General features: G+C 50.4%; 1 protein-coding gene across 2 annotated transcripts in view; it reads left to right on the top strand.

The window, feature by feature from the left end:
- ubr1 (ubiquitin protein ligase E3 component n-recognin 1) overlaps positions 1–24,511 on the top strand; it is a 212,272-nt gene that overhangs the window by 58,409 nt on the left and 129,352 nt on the right. For both annotated transcript variants that reach the window (XM_068039752.1, XM_068039751.1), the window contains exons 8-11: positions 1,145–1,268; positions 2,376–2,483; positions 4,853–4,941; positions 5,319–5,417. In XM_068039752.1, coding sequence (XP_067895853.1) covers positions 1,145–1,268; positions 2,376–2,483; positions 4,853–4,941; positions 5,319–5,417 — 420 coding nt within the window. The remainder of the gene's footprint in view (positions 1–1,144; positions 1,269–2,375; positions 2,484–4,852; positions 4,942–5,318; positions 5,418–24,511) is intronic.

Below are 24,511 nucleotides of genomic sequence, written 5' to 3'. Positions count from 1 at the left end.
CTTATGCCCCCTTGTCCTAGACTCACCCACCAGCAGAAAAAGTTTCTATCTACGCCATCCATTCCTTTCAAAATTCTAAAAGTCCTTAACCTTCTATATTTCAAGAATACAAGCCTAGTTTATGTAATTTCTCCTCATAATCTAACCGTTGGAGCCCTAGTAAGATTCTGGTGAATTTGCGTTGCACTCCTTCCAAGGCCAATGTCTGCTTTCCAAGCTGCGGTGCCCAGAACTGTACGCAGTACTACAGATGTGGTCCAACCGGGGCTCTGCATAGCTGTAGCTAAACTTCCTCCCTTTTATATTCCAATCCTGTAGTTGTCGAGGCTAACATTGCAGTAGCCTTTTTGACTTTTTCTTTGTACCTGTTAACTACATTTTAGTGATCTGTGTCCATGTACCCTAAATCTCTTTGGGCCTGTGCTGTTCCTGGCTTTTCACTATTTAAGTAATACTTGTATCAATCTCTTTTTGGTCCAAAATGGATGACCTCATACTTACCTGTATTGAAATTTATATTAGACAGTTTCACCCACTCACTTAATCTACCAATATCTCTTTGTAATTTTATGCTTCTTTCAATATTACATATGATACCACCAATCACCGGCAAACTTGGATATGTGGCTCTCTATTTAAGTCATTGATAAATATAGTGAATAGTTAAGGTCCCAGTACAGATCCTTTTGGACACCACTAGTCACTTCATTCCAATTTGAGTACATACTCATTAAGCATCATTCTCTGAAAATAGCCTGTCCATTTTGTCTTTAACTCAAATGTACTTTGTTTCTAAAGCTACATGCAGCTCTGTCTTTAGCAATTGTCTGTTAAACACTTTGCATAGGGATGTTGTGTGTTTGTCTATTAATGAGTCAACCATTAAAAATGAATGATTATACTGAGATAAAAACAGCAAATGCTGGAAATAATCAGAAGGTCAGGCAGCATCTGTGGAGTGAGAAACAAAGTTAACATTTCAGGTTGATGACTTTTGTAAGAATGATATGTTGAGAGTGAATTACTAAGTAGCCACTGTTCTTCTAATAAACGTTAGCACAAATACAAATAATGGGCTGTTTAAATGGGCATTCAGCTAAATCAAAGGGAATATCCTAATGTGAATTGTTAATTTTTCTTTTAGAACATTACTAACAGTGTATTCCAGTCACGTCTTCGTGTTGAAATACTTCACTCGATTGTTGTATCCCATCAGACCTTTGCTTTACGTCTTCTCTCCTGGCTCAACCAAATTATCAGTTACTCAGGCAAGTGCAAAGCTTCGTTTTAATATTTTGATTAAATACATACTTTAATTGTATACACTGTGAAATAGATTAAGTGGAAGCTATTGGCATCATTGAACTATTGATATTGTTTCCTCAATCACACATGCAAACCTCAAATATCCTCTTTGATCTCATGCCTGTGTCACGATAACTAAGAGTCTGAAGACTGGGTATTATTTTGGTGCCTCGATATCCCCTTCCATGTATAGGGACCAAGACTGGGCAGAGTATTCCAAGTGCAGCTGCACCAATGCATTCAAAGGCCCAAGTACAGCACAGTTCCTAAACCCCTGTTTGCCTTCCCACTGGCCTCATTGTTGCTTGTAGATGCTCAATAATTTGACTATGACCTTCAGGCCCCTGACCAGCTGTGTGATCTTTAATGGTTACATCTTCATTTTGCTTATTTATTTGGTATAAATTAGCAAATCCTATACGTCGTTCTGTGTGATTGGCAAACTTGTGCATGGTGTTGTTAATGCCCTTACTCAGATCATTTATAGTGAAGGCCAACCACTGGTCCCGATATAGAACCCTGAGGGATTTGGATAGTTACTTGTACCATTGTACGTCTACGCCTATTGATGAGTCCCTGCTTCTTGCGAGCCTGGAACCAGTTAATTATTCGTGTGGCATTTTATTAAGAGATATAACACCTACTGGATTTCTGTTTTCTATTAATTTGGTCTTTTCCTCAAATTATCAGGTTAGAGAGACAAGTCTTCCATTTTCTAAAGCCATGATGGGGTTTTCTAATCTCTGTTAAATTCATAAATTACAACCATTATTATGCTTCCATTTTGTTCTATGACTGACATCAAACTAACAGGTGTAATTCTGGGGTCTGATGTCTTCAGCTTCCCAATATTGGGACCATATGAGTATTTCTCCATCCATTGGAACCTCAGAGTTGTAACTGTATGAGCCATAGCTCACATAATAGGTTGTCAATTTCCTTCAGCGCTCTAAGATAAATGGCATCAGGTTCAACTTTGAGTGCCATAATCCTTAGTTAGGACAAGTTTGTCTTGTTAAAGGTAAATTTGAGTTTGAGCGGATGCAAACTGTTTTTCCTTCTTTTTGCAGTTGGCTTGCGTCAGATTTTCTGTGAGGTGGTACTTAACCAAGAACCAGGCTCTGATCAACCTTGCCTGATCAGTAAATTAATGTTGGCTGATGCCAAACTTTGGAAAGGTAAGTTAATATTCTTGCCTACACCAACTGAATTAACAACTAGTCCAAATCTAATTGACTGGGTACAGGAAGCTCACAACATTATTTTCCCCCCTGAAGTTTTCCTGCATTTCTAAGGATTTTTTGTTTCTCATTTAAAAAACTGAACGTGCAAACATTTTTTGTTTTTCTGCGGCACAATAATCAGAAAGTTGACAATGCCTTTTTAACTCAGGATAGTATCCAATAGTGGGTCCCATCCCAGCCTTTCTCCATTTAACTGTGTACCTCTGAAATATCCCTGTGATTGAGTCTTCATTTAATGGCCCTACTCTACTATTGAGTGTGAGATGGCTCCTGCTGCATGACTGTCTGTTAACCCAGTGATGTTAACTTGACATCTCTCATGCTTTTTGAAAGTAGTCTTTTCATATTTAATTTCTGGTATCTTGTCATTGGAGTTTATAAAAATGAGAGTTGATCTTATTGAAACATACAAAAATTGAGGGGGCTTTTATTATTTTTTATTTTTTAGAGATACAGCACTGAAACAGGCCCTTCGGCCCACCGAGTCTGTGCCGACCAACAACCACCCATTTATACTAACCCTATAGTAATCCCATATTCCCTATCACCTCCCTACACTAGGGGCAACTTACAACGGCCAATTTACCTATCAACCTGCAAGTCTTTGGATGTGGGAGGAAACCGGAGCACCCGGCGAAAACCCACGCAGACACAGGGAGAACTTGCAAACTCCGCACAAGCAGTGCCCAGAATCGAACCCGGGTCCCTGGAGCTGTGAGGCTGTGGTGCTAACCACTGCGCCACTGCTAATCACTGCTTGACAGGGTAGATGCTGAGAGGATGTTGTTGGGGAATCGAGAACTGGGGGGCACAGTTTCAAAGTAAGGTGTCTCCCATTTAAGACGGAAATGAGGAATTTCTTCTCTCAGAGGGTCGTTAATTTTTGGAATTCTCTTCCCATAGAGAGCTAGGTCATTGAATATATTCAAGGCTGCATTAGACAGATTTTTGAATGGGAGTCCAGGATTATGGGGGGCAGGCAGGAAAGTGGACTTAAGGCCATGATCAGATCAGCCATGATCTTTTTGAATGGCGGAGCAGGCTCGAGAGGCAGAATGGCCTACTCCTCCTATTTATTATGTTCTTATGACACATCATTTGGAGAGAAAAATCATTGAGATTCTATTTGCACAACATTATTGTTTTGACAGGAGCCTAAAGAGGTTCTCTTACCCACCCCCCCCCCCATCAGCCCACTGATACTATGAGAAAAGAACGAGGGCGTGGGGCTGATTGGATATCTCTTTCAAAGAATCGGCACAAGCATGATGGACAAAATAGCCTTCTATACTTATGATTCTTTGGTTGTAACCTGATAGTTTGAGCTGCAGGATACAAAGTGCCTGCCAGCGCTTGGTTGCCATTTTGCTGGCAGCTTCTGATTGTTGAAGTGAGGATCCATTACATGTTTACTTTTATCTTCAAAATTTGACGGCTTTTTGTGGAATGCTACCTTGCTTTTGACAGTGCCGCCAAAATTCTTCTGAGCGTATGAAGCTCGGGATTGCATGAATGAAAACCTGTGGAATTTGTAGCCACAGTTGTGCCCTTGCCTTTTTTTTAAAAAAATGCAGCCATTCCTCGTGGAGGTTTTATGAGCAGTGTTCTCTGCATTGCTTGCAAGTCCCATTCCTGAAGAAGATTTTAAAAGAGGTGACCAAAAGCTTGGTTAAAGAAATGGGTTTTGAGGAGAGCCTCAAAGGAGGGGAGGGAAGTGGAGAGGCAGAAAGGTGTAAGGAGGGAATTCCAGAGTGTGGGATTTAGCCAGCTGAACTAATAATCAGCAATAGCGGGGGCGAAGGAAGAAGGGATGCATAAGATAAACGAGGGTTGAGAAGTACAAACTTAAATCACTTTTTAAAATATATTTGCTTTTTAACTGACCTGTGCATAATCTGGATTTGAACGCAAGGGCTTCAGACTGTCTTGACCTTCATGAATTCTGCTCTGTAAAGGCTACAAAATATGAAATGTACTTTCCATTTTCTCCATGGCTGTTACAAGATAAATTCTGGTCTTAAAAATGTTACAGTGGCCAGAATCCTATGTGGAAATTCAGGACAACCCTTCTTCCTGCTCTTCTGACACATGCCACTCATTCAGGAGGTCGTTTACCACACTATTGTGAATCATGTAGTGGCCATTCTGCCCATGACTACAGGTGTGGATTTGGATACAGTAGCTGTGAATGTCAGTGGTCTCACTACTACAGGTTGTGCAAGAATGAAAATATGAAGTGTCTGAATGCTACTGACTTAACCAAGGAACAGTCAGAGTAAACATGCACTCATTTTTTAATGCAGGAGCACGGAAAATCTTTCATGAACTAATAGTGTGCAGTTTGCTGATGGAAACCGAATACAAGAGGCTCTTTGCCATTGAATTTGTCACCGTAAGTGCTTATATTGTCCTGATTACAGCCCAGCAGTCACTGCGATTGAGAAGCAGGCCTCCATCCCCCATCAGTCCTCAATTGGAAAGTGATTTTCTGGGGTATAGACTAGAGACCAAAAAAATGTCAAATGGAGAGGAGTAAAATATAAAATTTGGTCACTGAGAAAAATCAACAGCAAAAAAAAGCACATACTGTTTTATACAAATTAATTGGGGCAAATCCATGGTGCATGGCATCAAATTTGAAATAATTGTCTTTAAAGTTATGCATCATTCTATATGATGTAATTACAGATTGTTAAACTTATTGCATCAACCACTGACGTTTTCGGCAGTGTGGTTGAAAGGTAACGATCATCTGTTTGTTCCCAATAGCACTACAAGCAACTGCAGCTTGAATTTGTGGAGGATGATCATGATCGCAACGTATCTGTGACTGCACAGTCTGTTCAAATATTCACCGTCCCAACTCTGGTAAGTGGAACAAGTGCAGTGCAGACTTTCTGAAGAACAAATGGAAAGTGCTGCAGGTATAAGTAAAATTCCACGAATTATGATTGTATTGAAGAGTGGTGTGACGTCTGGGACTGTTGAATGAGCAGTCTAGTGATCAGTGATACCACGTCACCATCTCTGGCTTTATCGGAATGCACGAAGCATTCATAACGAGACTTAATGGCACAAATAGAAATAAATGAGTTTGATCTAATAGCATTTCAGAGCCATGGTTGCACGGTGACCAAGTTTGGGAACTAAATATTCCAGGGTATTTGATATTGCGAAAAGCTAGACAAAATGGAAAAGTGCGGGGTCAGGGGTGTGGGTTGCCTGATAATAAAGGGTGACATGAGGACAGCAGTGAGGAAGGAACTTAGTTTGGAAAATCAGGAAGTAGAATCAGCATGGGTGGAGATATTCTTATAACGAGGGGTAGAAAACACTGGTGGGAGTAGTTTATAGGCCCCTTAACAGTAGCTATAGTTCCAGACGGAGTATTAATTAAGAAATAAGAGGAGCTTGTAACAAAGGCAATGCAATAATCACGGGATTTTAAGTTCCTCACGCTCATTAGACCCTTGGTTTCCCACTATTTCTGGTTTGATTTTTGTGTCTGCTACTGTGCTGACAGGCACAAAATATTTGTTTAATGTCTTTGCCAGTTTCTTACTCCCCATTATAATTTCTCCTGTCTCAGCCTCTCAGGGACCAACATTTACTTATGCTACACTCTTACTTTTTATATCCTTGTAGAAGCTCTTACAATCTGCTTTTATACTCCTTGCTAGTTTATGGTCATATTCTATGTCCCCTCTCTCTCAATTTTTTGGTCATCCTTTGCTGGTTTCTAAAACTCTCCCAATCCTCAGACTTGCTACTCTTTTCAGCAATACTATATGTCTCTTATGTTAATCTAATGCTATCCTTAACCTCTTTAATTAGCCATGGATGGATCACTTTTCCCATGCAGTTTTTATTTCTCAATGGAATGTATATAGACTGAATGAATCAGATTGCCAATAGTAGTTTGAGGGATGGTTTCATGGAACACATTCGAGACAGTTTCCGAGAACAATAAGTTGTGGAACCGACAGGGAAAAGGCTATTTTAGATCTTGTCTTGTGTAATGAAATGGGGTTAATTATTAATCATAGTGAGGGATCCTAAGGTGAAGAGTGATCATAATTTGATAGAATTTCATGATAAGTTTGAGAATAATGTGGTTAAGTCTGAAATAAAAGTAATACATTTAAATAAAGCTAAATACATAGGTATGAGAGGCGAGTTGGCCAAGGTAGATCGCGAAATCACATTAAAAAGTATGACATTATATAAGCAGTGGTGAACATTTAAAGAAATATTTCATATTTCTCAATGAATATGCATTCCATTGAGAAATACAAATTGCACAAGAAAAGTGATCCATCATGGCTAATTTAAAGAGGTTAAAGATAGCATTACATTGACCAGAAACTGAACTGGAGTAGCCATATAAATACCATGGCTACAAGAATAGGTCAGAGGCTAGGAATCCTGTGGTGAGTAACTCGCCTCCTGACTCCCCAAAGCCTGTCTACCATCTACAAGGTACAAGTCAGGAGTGTGATGGAATACTCTCCACTTGCCTGGATGGGTGCCGCTCCAACAACACTCAAGATGCTCGACACCATCCAGGACAAAGCAGCCCGCATGATTGGCACCCCATCCACTAACATTCACTCCCTCCACCACCAGTGCACAGTGGCAGCAGTGTGTACCAACTACAAGATGTACCGCAGCAACTCACCAAGGCTCCTTAGATAGCACCTTCCAAACCCGCGACCTCTAACATCTAGAAGGGCAAAAGCAGCAGATCGAATGGGAACATCACCACCTGCAAGTTCCCCTCCAAGCCACACAGCATCCTGAGTTGGAACTATATGGTTGTTCCTTCACTGTCGCTGGGTCAAAATCCTGGAACTCCCTTCCTATCAGCGCTGTGGGTGTACCTACCTCACATGGACTGCAGTGGTTCAAGAAGGCAGCTCATCACCACCTTCTCAAGGGCAATTAGGGAGGGGCAATAAATGCTGACCTGGCCAGCGATGCCTGCATCCCAGGAACAAATAAAAAAAAAAAATTAACAGAAGAAACTTATTGTATTGCTGAGAAAATTAGTAAGTCTGAGAATTGGGAGAGTTTTAGAAAACAGCAAAGGATGACCAAAAAATTGAGAGAGAGCGTGAATAGAATATGATCATAACTGAGCAAGAAAAATAAAAGATTGTAAGAGCTTCTACAAGGATATAAAAAGTAAGAGTGTAGTATAAGTAAACGTTGGTCCCTGAGAGGCTGAGACAAGAGAAATTATAATGGGGAGTAAGAAACTGGCAAAGACGTTGAACAAATATTTTGTGTCTGTCTTCACAGTGGCAGACACAAAAATCAAACCAGAAATAGTGGGAAACCAAGGGTTTAATGAGAGTGAGGAACTTAAAATAATTTATATTTGTAAAGAAAAAGTACTGGAGAAATTAATGGGACTAAATGCCGACAGATCTCCTGGATCTAGTGACCTGCATCCTAAAAGAGGTGTCTGCAAAGATAGTGCATGTACTGGTTGTGAACTTCCAAAATTTACTAGATTCTGGAACGATGTCAGTGGACTAGAAGGTTGTAAATGTGACACCACAATTCAGGAAAGAAGGGGAAAGAAAATAAGGAACTAAAGGCCAGTTGGCCTGACATCAGTCAATGGGAAAATGCTGGAATCTATTTATTAAGAAAGTGGTAACAGGGCACTTAGAAAATCATAGGGCTGGATTTTACTGACCCCCACCGACGTCAGGGGTAATGGGGTGGGAGGGGGAGGGGGGGGTGGAAAATGGCTCCGGGAGAGGCCTGGCCCCATATTGCCGGTAGCAGCAAAGCCTCGTGCCGGCCCCCACACCAATCAGCGACAGTAGCCAAATTTACATATTTTTTAAAATGCTAATTACCGAATTAAGTACTTACCCGCTCCCGCCATCCGTTCCGGTGCCATATTGGAGACGACGGATGGCATTCCCTCGTTGTCGGATCTCCGACCGATGATGTAAGGTAGAACCGGTGGGGAGGGGGGAGCAGGTAAGTTTCTCAGTGTGGGAGATGGGGGTGCGGGGTAAAACTAATTTCATTGGTCGTGGGGGTTGTGGGAAGGGTTAAAGATTCAAGTTTGTGAACTTTTTGGGGGGGGGCGGTGGTGGGAAGGTCAGGTGTACAAAATAAGTATCTTGGGGGCATAGAAACATAGGAAATAGGAGCAGGAGTAGGTCATTCGTTATGATCATGGCTGATCATCCAACTCAGTAACCTGTTCCCGCTTTCGCCCCAAACCCTTTATCCCTTTAGACCCAAGAGCGATATCTAACTCCTTGAAAACATACAATGTTTTGGCCTCAACTACTTTCTGTGGTAGTGAATTCCACAGTCTCACCACTCTCTGGGTGAAGAAATTTCTCCTCATCTCAGTCCTGAAAGGTTTACCCCGTACCCTTAGACTATGACCCCTGGTTCTGGACTCCCCCACCATTGGGAACATCCTTCCTGCATCTACCCTGTCAAGTCCTGTTAGAATTTTATAGGTTTTTATGAGATCCCCCCTCACTCTTCTGAACTCCAGTGAATGTAATCCTAACTGACGCAATCTCTCCTCGTACATCAGTCCCGCCATCCCAGGAATCAGCCTGATAAACTTTCGCTGCACTCCCTCTATAGCAAGAACATCCTTCCTCAGATAAGGAGACCAAAACTGCACACAATATTCCAGGTATGGCCTCACCAAGGCTCTGTATGATTGCAGCAAGACATCCCTGCTCATGTACTCGAATCCTCTTGCTATGAAGGCCAACATACCATTTGCCTTTTTTACCGCCTGTTGCACCTGCATGCTTAACCTTCAGCGACTGGTGTATGAGAACACCCAGGTCTCGCTGCATATTCCCCTCTCTCAGTTTATAGCTGTTCAGATAATCTGCCTTCCTGTTTTTGCTATCAAAGTGGATAACCTCACATTTATCCACATTATACTGCATCTGCCATGCATTTGCCCACTCACTCAACTTGTCCAAATCACCCTGAAGCCTCTCTGCATCCTCCTCACAACTCACCCTCCCACCCAGTTTTGTGTCATCTGCAAATTTGGAGATATTACATTTAGTTCCCTCATCTAAATCATTAATATATATTGTGAATAGCTGGGGTCCTAACACTGATCCCTGCGGTACCCCACTAGTCACACCCACCATTTGGAAAAAGACCCATTTATCCTTACTCTTTGTTTTCTATCTGCCAACCAATTTTCTATCCATTGCAATACACTACCCCCAATCCCAGGCGCTTTAATTTTACATGCTAATCTCTTATGTGGGATTTTGTCGAAAGCCTTCTGAAAGTCCAAATAAACCACATCCACTGGCTGTCCCTCATCAACTCAACTAGTTACATCCTCGAAGAATTCTAGTAGATTTGTCGAGCATGATTTCCCTTTTGTAAATCTATGCTGACTCTGCCCAATTCTACCACTGTTCTCTAAGTGCTCTGCTATAAAATCTTTGATAATGGACTCTAAAATTTTCCCCACTACCGACATCAGGCTGACTGGTCTATAATTCCCTGCTTTCTCTCTACATAGAACATAGAACAGTACAGCACAGTACAGGCCCTTTGGCCCACGATGTTGTGCCGACCCTTTAACCTACTCTAAGATCAAACTACCTACATACCCTTCATTCTACTATCATCCATGTACCTATCCAAGAGTCGCTTAAATGTCCCTAATGTATCTGCTTCTACTACCACCGCTGGCAGCGCATTCCACGCACTCACCACTCTCTGTGTAAAGAATCTACCTCTGACATCTCCCCGAAACCTTCCTCCAATCACCTTAAAATTATGCCCCCTGGTGATAGCCCTTTCCGCCCTGGGAAAAAGTCTCTGGCTATCCACTCTATCTCTGCCTCTCATCATCTTGTACACCTCTATCAAGTCACCTCTCATCCTTCTTCGCTCCAATGAGAAAAGCCCTAGCTCCCTCAATCTTTCTTCGTAGGACATGCCCTCCAGTCCAGGCAGCATCCTGGTAAATCTCCTCTGCACCCTCTCTAAAGCTTCCACATCCTTCCTATAATGAGGCGACCAGAACTAAACACAATATTCCAAGTGTGGTCTAACCAGGGATTTATAGAGCTGCAGCATAACCTCGCGGCTCTTAAACTCAATCCCCCTGTTAATGAAAGCCAACACACCATACGCCTTCTTAACAACCCTATCAACTTGGGTGGCAACTTTGAGCGATCTATGGACATGGACCCCGAGATCCCTCTGTTCCTCCACACTGCCAAGAATCCTGTCTTTAAACCTGTATTCTGCATTCAAATTCAACCTTCCAAAATGAATCACTTCACACTTTTCCAGGTTGAAGTCCATCTGCCACTTCTCAGCCCAGCTCTGCATCCTGTCAATGTCCCGTTGCAACCTACAACAGCCCTCCACACTATGCACAACTCCAGCAACCTTTGTGTCATCGGCAAACTTACTAACCCAGCCTTCCACTTCCTCATCCAAGTCATTTATAAAAATCACAAAGAGCAGAGGTCCCAGAACAGATCGCTGCGGAACACCACTGGTCACCGAGCTCCAGGCTGAATACTTTCCATCTACTACCATCCTCTGTCTTCTATGGGTCAGCCAATTCTGCATCCAGACAGCCAAATTTCCCTGTATCCCATGCCTCCTTACTTTCTGAATGAGCTTACCATGGGGAACCTTATCAAACGCCTTGCTAAAATCCATATACACCACATCCACTGCTCTTCCTTCATCAATGTGTTTTGTCACATCCTCAAAGAATTCAGTAAGGCTTGTGAGGCATGACCTGCCCCTCACAAAGCCATGCTGACTATCTCTATTCAAACTATGCTTTTCCAAATAATCATAAATCCTGTCTCTCAGAATCCTCTCCAATAATTTGCCCACCACCGACGTAAGACTGACTGGTCTATAATTCCCAGGGTTATCCCTATTCCCTTTCTTGAACAAGGGAATAACATTTGCCACCCTCCAATCATCTGGTACTACTCCAGTGGACAGCGAGGACGCAAAGATCATCGCCAAAGGCGCGGCAATCTCTTCCCTCGCTTCCCGTAATATCCTTGGGTATATCCCGTCTGGCCCCGGGGACTTATCTATCCTCATGTCTTTCAAAATTTTCAGCACATCCTCCTTCTTAACATCTACCTGTTCGAGCATATCAGCCGGTTTCACGCTGTCCTCACAAACGACAAGGTCCCTCTCACTAGTGAATACTGAAGCAAAGTATTCATTAAGGACCTCCCCTACCTCCTCCAACTCCAGGCACAAGTTCCCTCCACTATCCCTGATCGGCCCTACCCTCACTCTGGCCATCCTCTTGTTCCTCACATAAGTGTAGAACGCCTTGGGATTTTCCTTAATCCTACCCGCCAAGACTTTTTCATGTCCCCTTCTAGCTCTCCTAAGTCCATTCTTCAGTTCCTTCCTGGCTACCTTGTAACCCTCTAGAGCCCTGTCTGATCCTTGCTTTCTCAACCGTAAGTAAGCTTCCTTCTTCCTCTTGACTAGCTGTTCCACATCTCTTGTCATCCAAGGTTCCTTCACCCTACCATCCCTTCCCTGCCTCATCGGGACAAACCAGCAGTCGCAGCAAGTGCTCCCTAAACAATCTCCACATTTCTGTCGTGCATTTCCCTGAGAACATCTGTTCCCAATTTAAGCTCCCCAGTTCCTGCCTAATAGCATTGTAATTCCCCCTCCCCCAATTAAATATTTTCCCATCCCGTCTGCTCCTATCCCTCTCCATGACTATAGTCAAGGTCAGGGAGTTGTGATCACTATCAGTGAAATGCTCTCCCACCGAGAGATCTGCCACCTGGCCTGGTTCGTTGCCAAGCACCAAATCCAACATACTCTCCCCTCTAGTCGGCCTATCGACATATTGAGTCAGGAAACCTTCCTGGACACACCTGACAAAACTGCTCCATCCAAACTATTTGCACTAAGGAGGTTCCAATCAATATTAGGGAAGTTGAAGTCACCCATGACAACAACCCTGTTACTTCTGCACCTTTCCAAAATCTGTCTCCCAATCTGTTCCTCCGTGTCTCTGTTGCTATTGGGGGGTCTATAGAAAACTCCCAACAAAGTGACTGCTCCTTTCCTGTTTCTGACTTCCACCCATACTGACTCAGTAGACAGACCCTCCTCGACGACCTCCCTTTCTGCAGCTGTGATACTATCCCTGATTAGCAATGCCACTCCCCCACCTCTTTTACCTCCCTCCCTAATCCTTTTGAAACATCGAAACCCCGGAACATCCAACATCCATTCCTGCCCCTGTGATATCCAAGTCTCCGTAATGGCCACAACATCGTAGCTCCAAGTACTGATCCATGCTCTAAGTTCATCACCCTTATTCCTGACACTTCTTGCGTTAAAATAGACACACTTCAACCTATCATACTGACTGCAACTTTGCCCTGTCAACTGTCTAACCTTCCTCACAGACTCTCTGTACTCTGTATCTGCCTGTTCAACAGCTACCCCATCCACTGATCCGTAGCTCCCGTTCCCATCCCCCTGCCAAACTAGTTTAAACCCTCCCGAAGAGCTCTAGCAAACCTCCCGCCCAGGATATTGGTGCCCCTCCAGTTCAGATGCAACCTGTCCTCCTTGTACAGGTCCCACCTTCCCCAGAAGGTATCCCAATGATCCCCATATCTGAAGCCCTCCCTCCTACACCAGCTCTGTAGCCACGTGTTCAGCTGCACTCGCTGTCTGTTTCTAGCCTCACTAGCACGTGGCACCGTGGCACCTCCCTTTTTAAATAGTGGGGTTACATTAGCTACCCTCCAATCTGTAGGAACTGTTCCAGAGTCTATAGAATCTTGGAAGATGATCACCAATGCATCCACTATTTCTGGGGCCACTTTCTTAAGTACTCTGGGATGCAGCCCCTTAGTGTTTCTCAGCTCTACCCATAGAGATTCCACATCGTCAGAGCTAATATCTTTCCTCACTATTGTGTTAATTTCTTCTTTAACCAGCAATGCAACTCCACCACCTTTTGCTTTTTGTTTGTCCTTCCTAAATACTGAATACCCCTGAATGTTCATTTCCTATCCCTGGTCACCTTGCAGCATGTCTCCGTAATCCTGACTATATCATACCCGTTTACATCTATTTGCGTGATTGATCCATCCAATTTATTGCGAATACACCGTGCGTTAAGGCACAAAGCCTTAAGGCTTGTCTTTTTAACATTACTTGTCCCCTTCCCACTATTTTGCACTGTGGCCCTGTTTGATTCTGGCCTTTGATTTCTCTGCCTATCACTTTTCTTATTCCCCTTACTGTCTTTTGTTCATGTCTTTGATCCTTGGGGGGGATGGGAGAGGGGCTTACAACATTTATTTGTTTGAATAAATTATGTGAATATTTCTTTAAAAATTCAAATTGCACGTAAGGGCTGGAAGCCCTTAAAAAATGGCGTCTGTGCCTGCGCAATGACACTGGACGCCGTTGCAGGGGACAGACTGTCCACCCTCTCCACGTCTTGGGGGGTGGGGGGGTGGTGGGCAGCGGTCCGCCCCGGCTATGTAAATGAACCGCTGCGTTTAATATCGCTTCAGCTCTGCGGAGTAAAGCCTGCATGTGGGGGCCGCCAATTTTTATGGCAGCCACCGATTACGGCGGTGGCAACATAAAATTCAGCCCATAATATTAAGCAGAATCAGCATGGTTTTATGAAAGGGAAATTGCGTTTGACAAATCTGTTAAAGATTTTGAGGACGGAGCTAGCAGGATAGATAAAAGGGGACCAGTAGATGTTATATATTTGGATTTTCATAAGGCATTTGATAGGATGCAACAGAAAAGGTTATTGTACAAGATAAGGCCTCAGGGGGGTTGGGGATAATATATTAGCTTGGATAAAGGATTGGTTAAAGGACAGAAAACAGAGAGTAGTGATAAATGGGCCATTTTCAGTTTGACCGGCTGTTACCGCAAGGATCGGTGCTGGCGCCTCAGCTATTTACAATCTATATCAATGACCTAGATGAATGGACTGAGTGTAATTTGTCCAGGTTTGCTCATGATGCAAAGCTAGATGGGAAAGTAAGCTGTGAGGAGGACAGAAAGAGGCTGCACAGGGATATAGTTAGGTTAGGTGAATGGGCACGAAGGTGGCAGATGGGAATATAATGTGGGGAAGTTGAGGTTATTCACTTTGGTAGGGAGAATAGAAAAAAGAATATTTCTTAAGTGGTGATAATGTTAGTGTTCAGAAGTATTTGGGTGTCCTTGTATACAGAACATAACATGCAGGAACAGCAATTAAGAAGGCAAATGGTATTTTGATCTTTATTATAAGGGGGTTGGAGTAGAAACAGTAAGGAAGTCTTGCTGCAATTGTACAGGGCTTTGATGTGACCCCACCTGGAGTGCTGTGTACACATTTTGTGTCCATGCCTAAAGAAGTATATACTTGCCGAGATGGGGCACAAAGAAGGTTTACTGGATTGATTCCTGCAGGAAAGATTTGACTTACGAGGAGTGCTTGACTAAAATGGGCCTATATTCTCTGTCATTTAGAAGAATGTGAGGTGATCTCATTGCAACATTTAAGATGCTGAGAAGGATTGACAAGATAGATCAGGGTTGCCCAACACACGACCTGCCAAAGGTTACTATCTGGCTCGGGAATGTAAACTACCCGGGGCCATTCTACATCCTCATCAGCGGTCCACGACTGGAGATGAGAAATTCCGTATTGACAGACCGGCTTTTAAAAAGATCACAAGTCAGTTTCACAGCCGATAGATCCTGACATTGGGAACAGCAGTTTCTGAACTTCGGACAGATTCGGCGTTTTCCAACAGCCTTTTAAAAAAAACTCCAAATCTGTCCGTAGTTCAGAAACTGCTGTTTCCGATGTCAGGATCTGTCAGCTGTGAAATTGACTTCAGATTTTTAAAAAACTGATCAACCATCTGCTGAGCGTTCCCATTCTCTGCAATTGTCAGCGGGAGAGAGAGTGATAGGGAGGGAGCGGGAGAGAGTGATAGGGAGGGAGCAGGACAGAGAGCGAGAAAGAGAAGGGGGGGAGCCAGAGAGAGGGAAAGGGGGACAAAGAGAGCGGGGTCAGAGAGAGAGAGTGCGAGCGGGGTCAGAGAGAGAGAGAGAGTGCGAGCGGGGTCAGAGAGAGAGAGAGAGTGCGAGCGGGGTCAGAGAGAGAGAGAGCGCGCGAGCGGGGTCAGAGAGAGAGAGAGAGAGAGCGCGAGCGGGGTCAGAGAGAGAGAGAGCGCGCGAGCGGGGTCAGAGAGAGAGAGAGCGCGCGAGCGGGGTCAGAGAGAGAGAGAGCGCGCGAGCGGGGTCAGAGAGAGAGAGAGCGCGAGCGGGGTCAGAGAGAGAGAGAGCGCGAGCGGGTCAGAGAGAGAGAGAGCGCGAGCGGGGTCAGAGAGAGAGAGAGCGCGAGCGGGGTCAGAGAGAGAGAGAGAGCGCGAGCGGGGTCAGAGAGAGAGAGCGCGAGCGGGGTCAGAGAGAGAGAGAGCGCGAGCGGGGTCAGAGAGAGAGAGAGCGCGAGCGGGGTCAGAGAGAGAGAGAGAGAGCGAGCGGGGTCAGAGAGAGAGAGAGCGCGAGCGGGGTCAGAGAGAGAGAGAGCGCGAGCGGGGTCAGAGAGAGAGAGAGCGCGAGCGGGGTCAGAGAGAGAGAGAGCGCGAGCGGGGTCAGAGAGAGAGAGAGCGCGAGCGGGGTCAGAGAGAGAGAGAGCGCGAGCGGGGTCAGAGAGAGAGAGAGCTGCGAGCGGGGTCAGAGAGAGAGAGAGCGCGAGCGGGGTCAGAGAGAGAGAGAGCGCGAGCGGGGTCAGAGAGAGAGAGAGCGCGAGCGGGGTCAGAGAGAGAGAGAGCGCGAGCGGGGTCAGAGAGAGAGAGAGGCGAGCGGGGTCAGAGAGAGAGAGAGCGCGAGCGGGGTCAGAGAGAGAGAGAGCGCGAGCGGGGTCAGAGAGAGAGAGAGCGCGCGAGCGGGGTCAGAGAGAGAGAGAGAGCGCGCGAGCGGGGTCAGAGAGAGAGAGCGCTGCGAGCGGGGTCAGAGAGAGAGAGCGCGCGAGCGGGTCAGAGAGAGAGAGAGCGCGCGAGCGGGGTCAGAGAGAGAGAGCGCGCGAGCGGGGTCAGAGAGAGAGAGCGCGCGAGCGGGGTCAGAGAGAGAGAGCGCGCGAGCGGGGTCAGAGAGAGAGAGAGCGCGCGAGCGGGGTCAGAGAGAGAGAGCGCGCGAGCGGGGTCAGAGAGAGAGAGCGCGCGAGCGGGGTCAGAGAGAGAGAGCGCGCGAGCGGGGTCAGAGAGAGAGAGAGCGCGAGCGGGGTCAGAGAGAGAGAGAGCGCGAGCGGGGTCAGAGAGAGAGAGAGCGCGAGCGGGGTCAGAGAGAGAGAGAGCGCGAGCGGGGTCAGAGAGAGAGAGAGCGCGCGAGCGGGGTCAGAGAGAGAGAGAGAGAGAGAGCGCGAGCGGGGTCAGAGAGGGAGAGAGCGCGCGAGCGGGGTCAGAGAGAGAGAGAGAGCGCGAGCGGGGTCAGAGAGAGAGAGAGCGCGAGCGGGGTCAGAGAGAGAGAGAGAGAGAGCGGGGTCAGAGAGAGCGGGGTCAGAGAGAGAGAGAGCGGGGTCAGAGAGAGAGAGAGAGCGGGGTCAGAGAGAGAGAGAGAGCGGGGTCAGAGAGAGCGAGAGAGAACGGGGTCAGAGAGCGGGGTCAGAGAGAGAGAGAGAGAGAGCGGGGTCAGAGAGAGAGAGAGAGAGCGGGGTCAGAGAGAGAGAGAGAGAGAGAGAGCGGGGTCAGAGAGAGAGAGAGAGAGCGGGGTCAGAGAGAGAGAGAGAGAGAGAGAGCGGGGTCAGAGAGAGAGAGAGAGCGGGGTCAGAGAGAGAGAGAGAGCGGGGTCAGAGAGAGAGAGCGAGAGAGAGCGGGGTCAGAGAGCGAGAGCGAGAGAGAACGGGGTCAGAGAGCGAGAGCGAGAGAGAACGGGGTCAGAGAGTGAGAGAGAGAGAGAGAGAGCGGGGTCAGAGAGTGAGAGAGAGAGAGAGAGAGCGGGGTCAGAGAGTGAGAGAGAGAGAGAGAGAGCGGGGTCAGAGAGTGAGAGAGAGAGAGAGAGAGCGGGGTCAGAGAGAGAGAGAGAGCGAGCGGGGTCAGAGAGAGAGAGAGCGCGAGCGGGGTCAGAGAGAGAGAGAGCGCGAGCGGGGTCAGAGAGAGAGAGAGCGCGAGCGGGGTCAGAGAGAGAGAGAGCGCGAGCGGGGTCAGAGAGAGAGAGAGCGCGAGCGGGGTCAGAGAGAGAGAGAGCGCGAGCGGGGTCAGAGAGAGAGAGAGCGCGAGCGGGGTCAGAGAGAGAGAGAGCGCGAGCGGGGTCAGAGAGAGAGAGAGAGAGAGCGCGAGCGGGGTCAGAGAGAGAGAGAGAGAGAGCGCGAGCGGGGTCAGAGAGAGAGAGAGCGCGAGCGGGGTCAGAGAGAGAGAGCGCGAGCGGGGTCAGAGAGAGAGAGAGCGCGAGCGGGGTCAGAGAGAGAGAGAGAGAGAGCGGGGTCAGAGAGAGAGAGAGCGCGAGCGGGGTCAGAGAGAGAGAGAGAGCGCGCGAGCGGGGTCAGAGAGAGAGAGAGAGCGCGCGAGCGGGGTCAGAGAGAGAGAGAGAGCGCGCGAGCGGGGTCAGAGAGAGAGAGAGAGAGCGAGCGGGTCAGAGAGAGAGAGAGAGAGCGAGCGGGGTCAGAGAGAGAGGAGAGCGCGAGCGGGGTCAGAGAGAGAGAGAGAGAGAGAGAGCGGGGTCAGAGAGAGAGAGAGAGAGAGAGAGCGGGGTCAGAGAGAGAGAGAGCGGGGTCAGAGAGAGAGAGAGCGGGGTCAGAGAGAGAGAGAGCGGGGTCAGAGAGAGAGAGAGCGGGGTCAGAGAGAGAGAGAGTGGGGTCAGAGAGAGAGAGCGAGAGAGAACGGGGTCAGAGAGCGGGGCAGAGAGAGAGAGAGAGAGAGAGCGGGGTCAGAGAGAGAGAGAGAGAGCGGGGTCAGAGAGAGAGAGAGAGAGCGGGGTCAGAGAGAGAGAGAGAGAGCGGGGTCAGAGAGAGAGAGAGAGCGGGGTCAGAGAGAGAGCGGGGTCAGAGAGAGAGCGGGGTCAGAGAGAGAGAGAGAGCGGGGTCAGAGAGAGAGAGAGAGCGGGGTCAGAGAGAGAGAGAGAGCGGGGGTCAGAGAGAGAGAGAGAGCGGGGTCAGAGAGAGAGAGAGAGGGGTCAGAGAGAGAGAGAGAGCGGGGTCAGAGAGAGAGAGAGAGCGGGGTCAGAGAGAGAGAGAGAGCGGGGTCAGAGAGAGAGAGAGAGCGGGGTCAGAGAGAGAGAGAGAGCGGGGTCAGAGAGAGAGAGAGAGCGGGGTCAGAGAGAGAGAGAGAGCGGGGTCAGAGAGAGAGAGAGAGAGAGCGGGGTCAGAGAGCGAGAGAGAACGGGGTGCGAGAGCGAGAGAGAACGGGGTCAGAGAGAGAGAGAGAGAGCGGGGTCAGAGAGTGAGAGAGAGAGAGAGAGAGCGGGGTCAGAGAGTGAGAGAGAGAGAGAGAGAGCGGGGTCAGAAAGAGAGAGAGAGAGAGAGAGCGGGGTCAGAAGAGAGAGAGAGAGAGAGAGAGAGCGGGGTCAGAAAGAGAGAGAGAGAGAGAGAGCGGGGTCAGAGAGAGAGAGAGAGAGAGAGGGGTCAGAGAGAGAGAGAGAGAGAGCGGGGTCAGAGAGAGAGAGAGAGAGAGAGCGGGGTCAGAGAGAGAGAGAGAGAGAGAGAGCGGGGTCAGAGAGAGAGAGAGAGAGAGAGCGGGGTCAGAGAGAGAGAGAGAGAGCGGGGTCAGAGAGAGAGAGAGAGAGCGGGGTCAGAAAGAGAGAGAGAGAGAGAGAGCGGGGTCAGAAAGAGAGGAGAGAGAGAGAGAGAGCGGGGTCAGAAAGAGAGAGAGAGAGAGAGAGCGGGTCAGAGAGGAGAGAGAGAGAGAGAGAGCGGGGTCAGAGAGAGAGAGAGAGAGAGCGGGGTCAGAGAGAGAGAGAGAGAGAGAGCGGGGTCAGAGAGAGAGAGAGAGAGAGAGAGCGGGGTCAGAGAGAGAGAGAGAGAGAGCGGGGTCAGAGAGAGAGAGAGAGAGCGGGGTCAGAGAGAGAGAGAGAGAGAGAGAGCGGGGTCAGAGAGAGAGAGAGAGAGAGAGAGAGAGCGGGGTCAGAGAGAGAGAGAGAGAGAGAGAGAGAGCGGGGTCAGAGAGAGAGAGAGAGAGAGAGAGCGGGGTCAGAGAGAGAGAGAGAGAGAGAGCGGGGTCAGAGAGAGAGAGAGAGAGAGAGCGGGGTCAGAGAGAGAGAGAGCGGGGTCAGAGAGAGAGAGAGCGGGGTCAGAGAGAGAGAGAGCGGGGTCAGAGAGAGAGAGAGCGGGGTCAGAGAGAGAGAGAGCGGGGTCAGAGAGAGAGAGAGCGGGGTCAGAGAGAGAGAGAGCGGGGTCAGAGAGAGAGAGAGCGGGGTCAGAGAGAGAGAGAGCGGGGTCAGAGAGAGAGAGAGCGGGGTCAGAGAGAGAGAGAGCGGGGTCAGAGAGAGAGAGAGAGAGCGCGGGGTCAGAGAGAGAGAGAGAGAGCGCGGGGTCAGAGAGAGAGAGAGCGCGGGGTCAGAGAGAGAGAGAGCGCGGGGTCAGAGAGAGAGAGAGAGAGAGAGAGCGGGGTCAGAGAGAGAGAGAGAGAGCGGGGTCAGAGAGAGAGAGAGCGCGAGCGGGGTCAGAGAGAGAGAGAGCGCGAGCGGGGTCAGAGAGAGAGAGAGCGCGAGCGGGGTCAGAGAGAGAGAGAGCGCGAGCGGGGTCAGAGAGAGAGAGAGCGCGAGCGGGGTCAGAGAGAGAGAGAGAGAGCGCCGAGCGGGGTCAGAGAGAGAGAGAGAGAGCTGCGAGCGGGGGTCAGAGAGAGAGAGAGAGAGAGAGCGCGAGCGGGTCAGAGAGAGAGAGAGAGAGAGCGCGCGAGCGGGGTCAGAGAGACGAGAGAGAGAGAGCGCGCGAGCGGGGTCAGAGACTGAGAGAGAGAGAGAGCGCGCGAGCGGGGTCAGAGAGAGAGAGAGCGCTGCGAGCGGGTCAGAGAGAGAGAGAGCGCGCGAGCGGGGTCAGAGAGAGAGAGAGCGCGCGAGCGGGGTCAGAGAGAGAGAGAGCGCGCGAGCGGGGTCAGAGAGAGAGAGCAGAGCGGGGTCAGAGAGAGAGAGAGCGCGCGAGCGGGGTCAGAGAGGAGAGAGAGAGAGCGGGGTCAGAGAGAGAGAGAGAGAGAGAGAGAGCGGGGTCAGAGAGAGAGAGAGAGAGAGAGAGCGGGGTCAGAGAGAGAGAGAGAGAGCGGGGTCAGAGAGAGAGAGAGCGGGTCAGAGAGAGAGAGAGAGAGAGCGGGGTCAGAGAGAGAGAGAGAGAGAGCGGGGTCAGAGAGAGAGAGAGCGGGTCAGAGAGAGAGAGAGCGGGGTCAGAGAGAGAGAGCGGGGTCAGAGAGAGAGAGAGCTGGGTCAGAGAGAGAGAGAGCTGGGTCAGAGAGAGAGAGAGCTGGGTCAGAGAGAGAGAGAGCTGGGTCAGAGAGAGAGAGAGAGAGAGAGTGGGGTCAGAGAGAGAGAGAGCGGGGTCAGAGAGAGGGGTCAGAGAGAGAGAGCGCGGGGTCAGGAGAGAGAGCGCGGGGTCAGAGAGAGAGCGCGGGGTCAGAGAGAGAGCGCGGGGTCAGAGAGAGAGCGCGGGGTCAGAGAGAGAGAGCGCGGGTCAGAGAGAGAGAGAGCGAGCGGGGTCAGAGAGAGAGAGAGAGAGCGGGGTCAGAGAGAGAGAGAGAGCGCGGGGTCAGAGAGAGAGAGAGAGCGCGGGGTCAGAGAGAGAGAGAGAGCGCGGGGTCAGAGAGAGAGAGAGAGCGCGGGGTCAGAGAGAGAGAGAGAGAGCGCGGGGTCAGAGAGAGAGAGAGAGCGCGGGGTCAGAGAGAGAGAGAGAGCGCGGGGTCAGAGAGAGAGAGAGAGCGCGGGGTCAGAGAGAGAGAGAGAGAGCGCGGGGTCAGAGAGAGAGAGAGAGAGCGCGGGGTCAGAGAGAGAGAGAGAGAGCGCGGGGTCAGAGAGAGAGAGAGAGAGCGCGGGGTCAGAGAGAGAGAGAGAGAGCGCGGGGTCAGAGAGAGAGAGAGAGAGCGCGGGGTCAGAGAGAGAGAGAGAGAGCGCGGGGTCAGAGAGAGAGAGAGAGAGCGCGGGGTCAGAGAGAGAGAGAGAGAGCGCGGGGTCAGAGAGAGAGAGAGAGAGCGCGGGGTCAGAGAGAGAGAGAGAGAGCGCGGGGTCAGAGAGAGAGAGAGAGAGCGCGGGGTCAGAGAGAGAGAGAGAGAGCGCGGGGTCAGAGAGAGAGAGAGAGAGCGCGGGGTCAGAGAGAGAGAGAGAGAGCGCGGGGTCAGAGAGAGAGAGAGAGAGCGCGGGGTCAGAGAGAGAGAGAGAGAGCGCGGGGTCAGAGAGAGAGAGAGAGAGCGCGGGGTCAGAGAGAGAGAGAGAGAGCGCGGGGTCAGAGAGAGAGAGAGAGAGCGCGGGGTCAGAGAGAGAGAGAGAGAGCGCGGGGTCAGAGAGAGAGAGAGAGAGCGCGCGGGTCAGAGAGAGAGAGAGAGAGCGCGGGGTCAGAGAGAGAGAGAGAGGCGCGGGGTCAGAGAGAGAGAGAGAGAGAGCGCGGGTCAGAGAGAGAGAGAGAGAGCGCGGGGTCAGAGAGAGAGAGAGAGAGCGCGGGGTCAGACGAAGAGAGAGAGAGAGCGCGGGGTCAGAGAGAGAGAGAGAGAGCGCGGGTCAGGAGAGAGAGGAGAGAGCGCGGGGTCAGAGAGAGAGAGAGAGAGCGGGCAGAGAGGGGGTCAGAGAGAGAGAGAGCGCGCGGGGTCAGAGAGAGAGAGAGAGAGAGGGGGTCAGAGAGAGAGAGAGAGAGCGCGCGGGGTCAGAGAGAGAGAGAGAGAGAGCGGGGTCAAGAGAGAGAGAGAGAGCGCGCGGGTCAGAGAGAGAGAGAGAGAGAGCGGGGTCAAGAGAGAGAGAGCGGGTCAGAGAGAGAGAGCTGGGTCAGAGAGAGAGAGAGCTGGGTCAGAGAGAGAGAGAGCTGGGTCAGAGAGAGAGAGAGAGAGAGAGAGAGTGGGGTCAGAGAGAGAGAGAGCGGGGTCAGAGAGAGAGAGCGAGAGAGAACGGGGTCAGAGCGCGGGGGTCAGAGAGAGAGAGCGCGGGGTCAGAGAGAGAGAGCGCGGGGTCAGAGAGAGAGCGCGGGGTCAGAGAGAGAGCGCGGGGTCAGAGAGAGAGCGCGGGGTCAGAGAGAGAGAGCGCGGGGTCAGAGAGAGAGAGAGAGCGCGGGGTCAGAGAGAGAGAGAGAGAGCGCGGGGTCAGAGAGAGAGAGAGAGCGCGGGGTCAGAGAGAGAGAGAGAGAGCGCGGGGTCAGAGAGAGAGAGAGAGAGCGCGGGGTCAGAGAGAGAGAGAGAGAGCGCGGGGTCAGAGAGAGAGAGAGAGGAGCGCGGGGTCAGAGAGAGAGAGAGAGAGCGCGGGTCAGAGAGAGAGAGAGAGAGCGCGGGGTCAGAGAGAGAGAGAGCGCGGGGTCAGAGAGAGAGAGAGAGAGCGCGGGGTCAGAGAGAGAGAGAGAGAGCGCGGGTCAGAGAGAGAGAGAGAGAGCGCGGGGTCAGAGAGAGAGAGAGAGAGCGCGGGGTCAGAGAGAGAGAGAGAGAGCGCGGGGTCAGAGAGAGAGAGAGAGAGCGCGGGGTCAGAGAGAGAGAGAGAGAGCGCGGGGTCAGAGAGAGAGAGAGAGAGCGCGGGGTCAGAGAGAGAGAGAGAGAGCGCGGGGTCAGAGAGAGAGAGAGAGCGCGGGGTCAGAGAGGAGCGCAGAGAGAGAGAGCGCGGGGTCAGAGAGAGAGAGAGAGCGCGGGGTCAGAGAGAGAGGAGACGCGGGGTCAGAGAGAGAGAGCGCGGGGTCAGAGAGAGAGAGAGAGAGCGCGGGTCAGAGAGAGAGAGAGAGAGCGCGGGGTCAGAGAGAGAGAGAGAGAGCGCGGGGTCAGAGAGAGAGAGAGAGCGCGGGGTCAGAGAGAGAGAGAGAGAGCGCGGGGTCAGAGAGAGAGAGAGAGAGCGCGGGGTCAGAGAGAGAGAGTGAGAGCGCGGGGGTCAGAGAGAGAGAGAGAGAGCGCGGGGTCAGAGAGAGAGAGAGAGAGCGCGGGGTCAGAGAGAGAGAGAGAGAGCGCGGGGTCAGAGAGAGAGAGAGAGAGCGCGGGGTCAGAGAGAGAGAGAGAGAGCGCGGGGTCAGAGAGAGAGAGAGAGAGCGCGGGGTCAGAGAGAGAGAGGAGAGCGCGGGGTCAGAGAGAGAGAGAGCTCGGGGTCAGAGAGAGAGAGCGCGGGGTCAGAGAGAGAGAGCGCGCGGGGTCAGAGAGAGAGAGAGCGCGCGGGGTCAGAGAGAGAGAGAGCGCGCGGGGTCAGAGAGGAGAGAGAGAGCGCGCGGGGTCAGAGAGAGAGAGAGCGCGCGGGGTCAGAGAGAGAGAGAGCGCGCGGGGTCAGAGAGAGAGAGAGCGCGCTGGGGTCAGAGAGAGAGAGAGCGCGCGGGGTCAGAGAGAGAGAGAGCGCGCAGGGGTCAGAGAGAGAGAGAGCGCGCTGGGTCAGAGAGAGAGAGAGCGCGGCGGGGTCGAGAGAGAGAGAGCGCGAGCGGGGTCAGAGAGAGAGAGAGAGAGCGCGGGGTCAGAGAGAGAGAGAGAGAGCGCGGGGTCAGAGAGAGAGAGAGAGCGCGCGGGTCAGAGAGAGAGAGAGAGAGCGGGTCAGAGAGAGAGAGAGAGAGAGCGGGGTCAGAGAGAGAGAGAGAGAGCGGGGGGTCAGAAGAGGAGAGCGAGAGAGAGAGCGGGGTCAAGCCAGAGAGAGGAGCGCGAGCGGGGTCAGAGAGAGAGAAGAGAGAGCGGGGTCAGAGAGAGAGAGAGAGAGAGAGAGAGAGAGAGAGAGAGCCGGGGTCAGAGAGAGAGAGAGAGAGAGAGCGCGGGTCAGAGAGAGAGAGAGAGAGAGAGCGGGGTCAGAGAGAGAGAGAGAGAGAGCGGGGTCAA

The sequence above is a fragment of the Heterodontus francisci genome, chromosome 9 (assembly GCF_036365525.1).
Source record: "Heterodontus francisci isolate sHetFra1 chromosome 9, sHetFra1.hap1, whole genome shotgun sequence".
Lineage (NCBI taxonomy): Eukaryota > Metazoa > Chordata > Chondrichthyes > Heterodontiformes > Heterodontidae > Heterodontus > Heterodontus francisci.
This window is presented reverse-complemented; position numbering and strand designations above follow the sequence as displayed.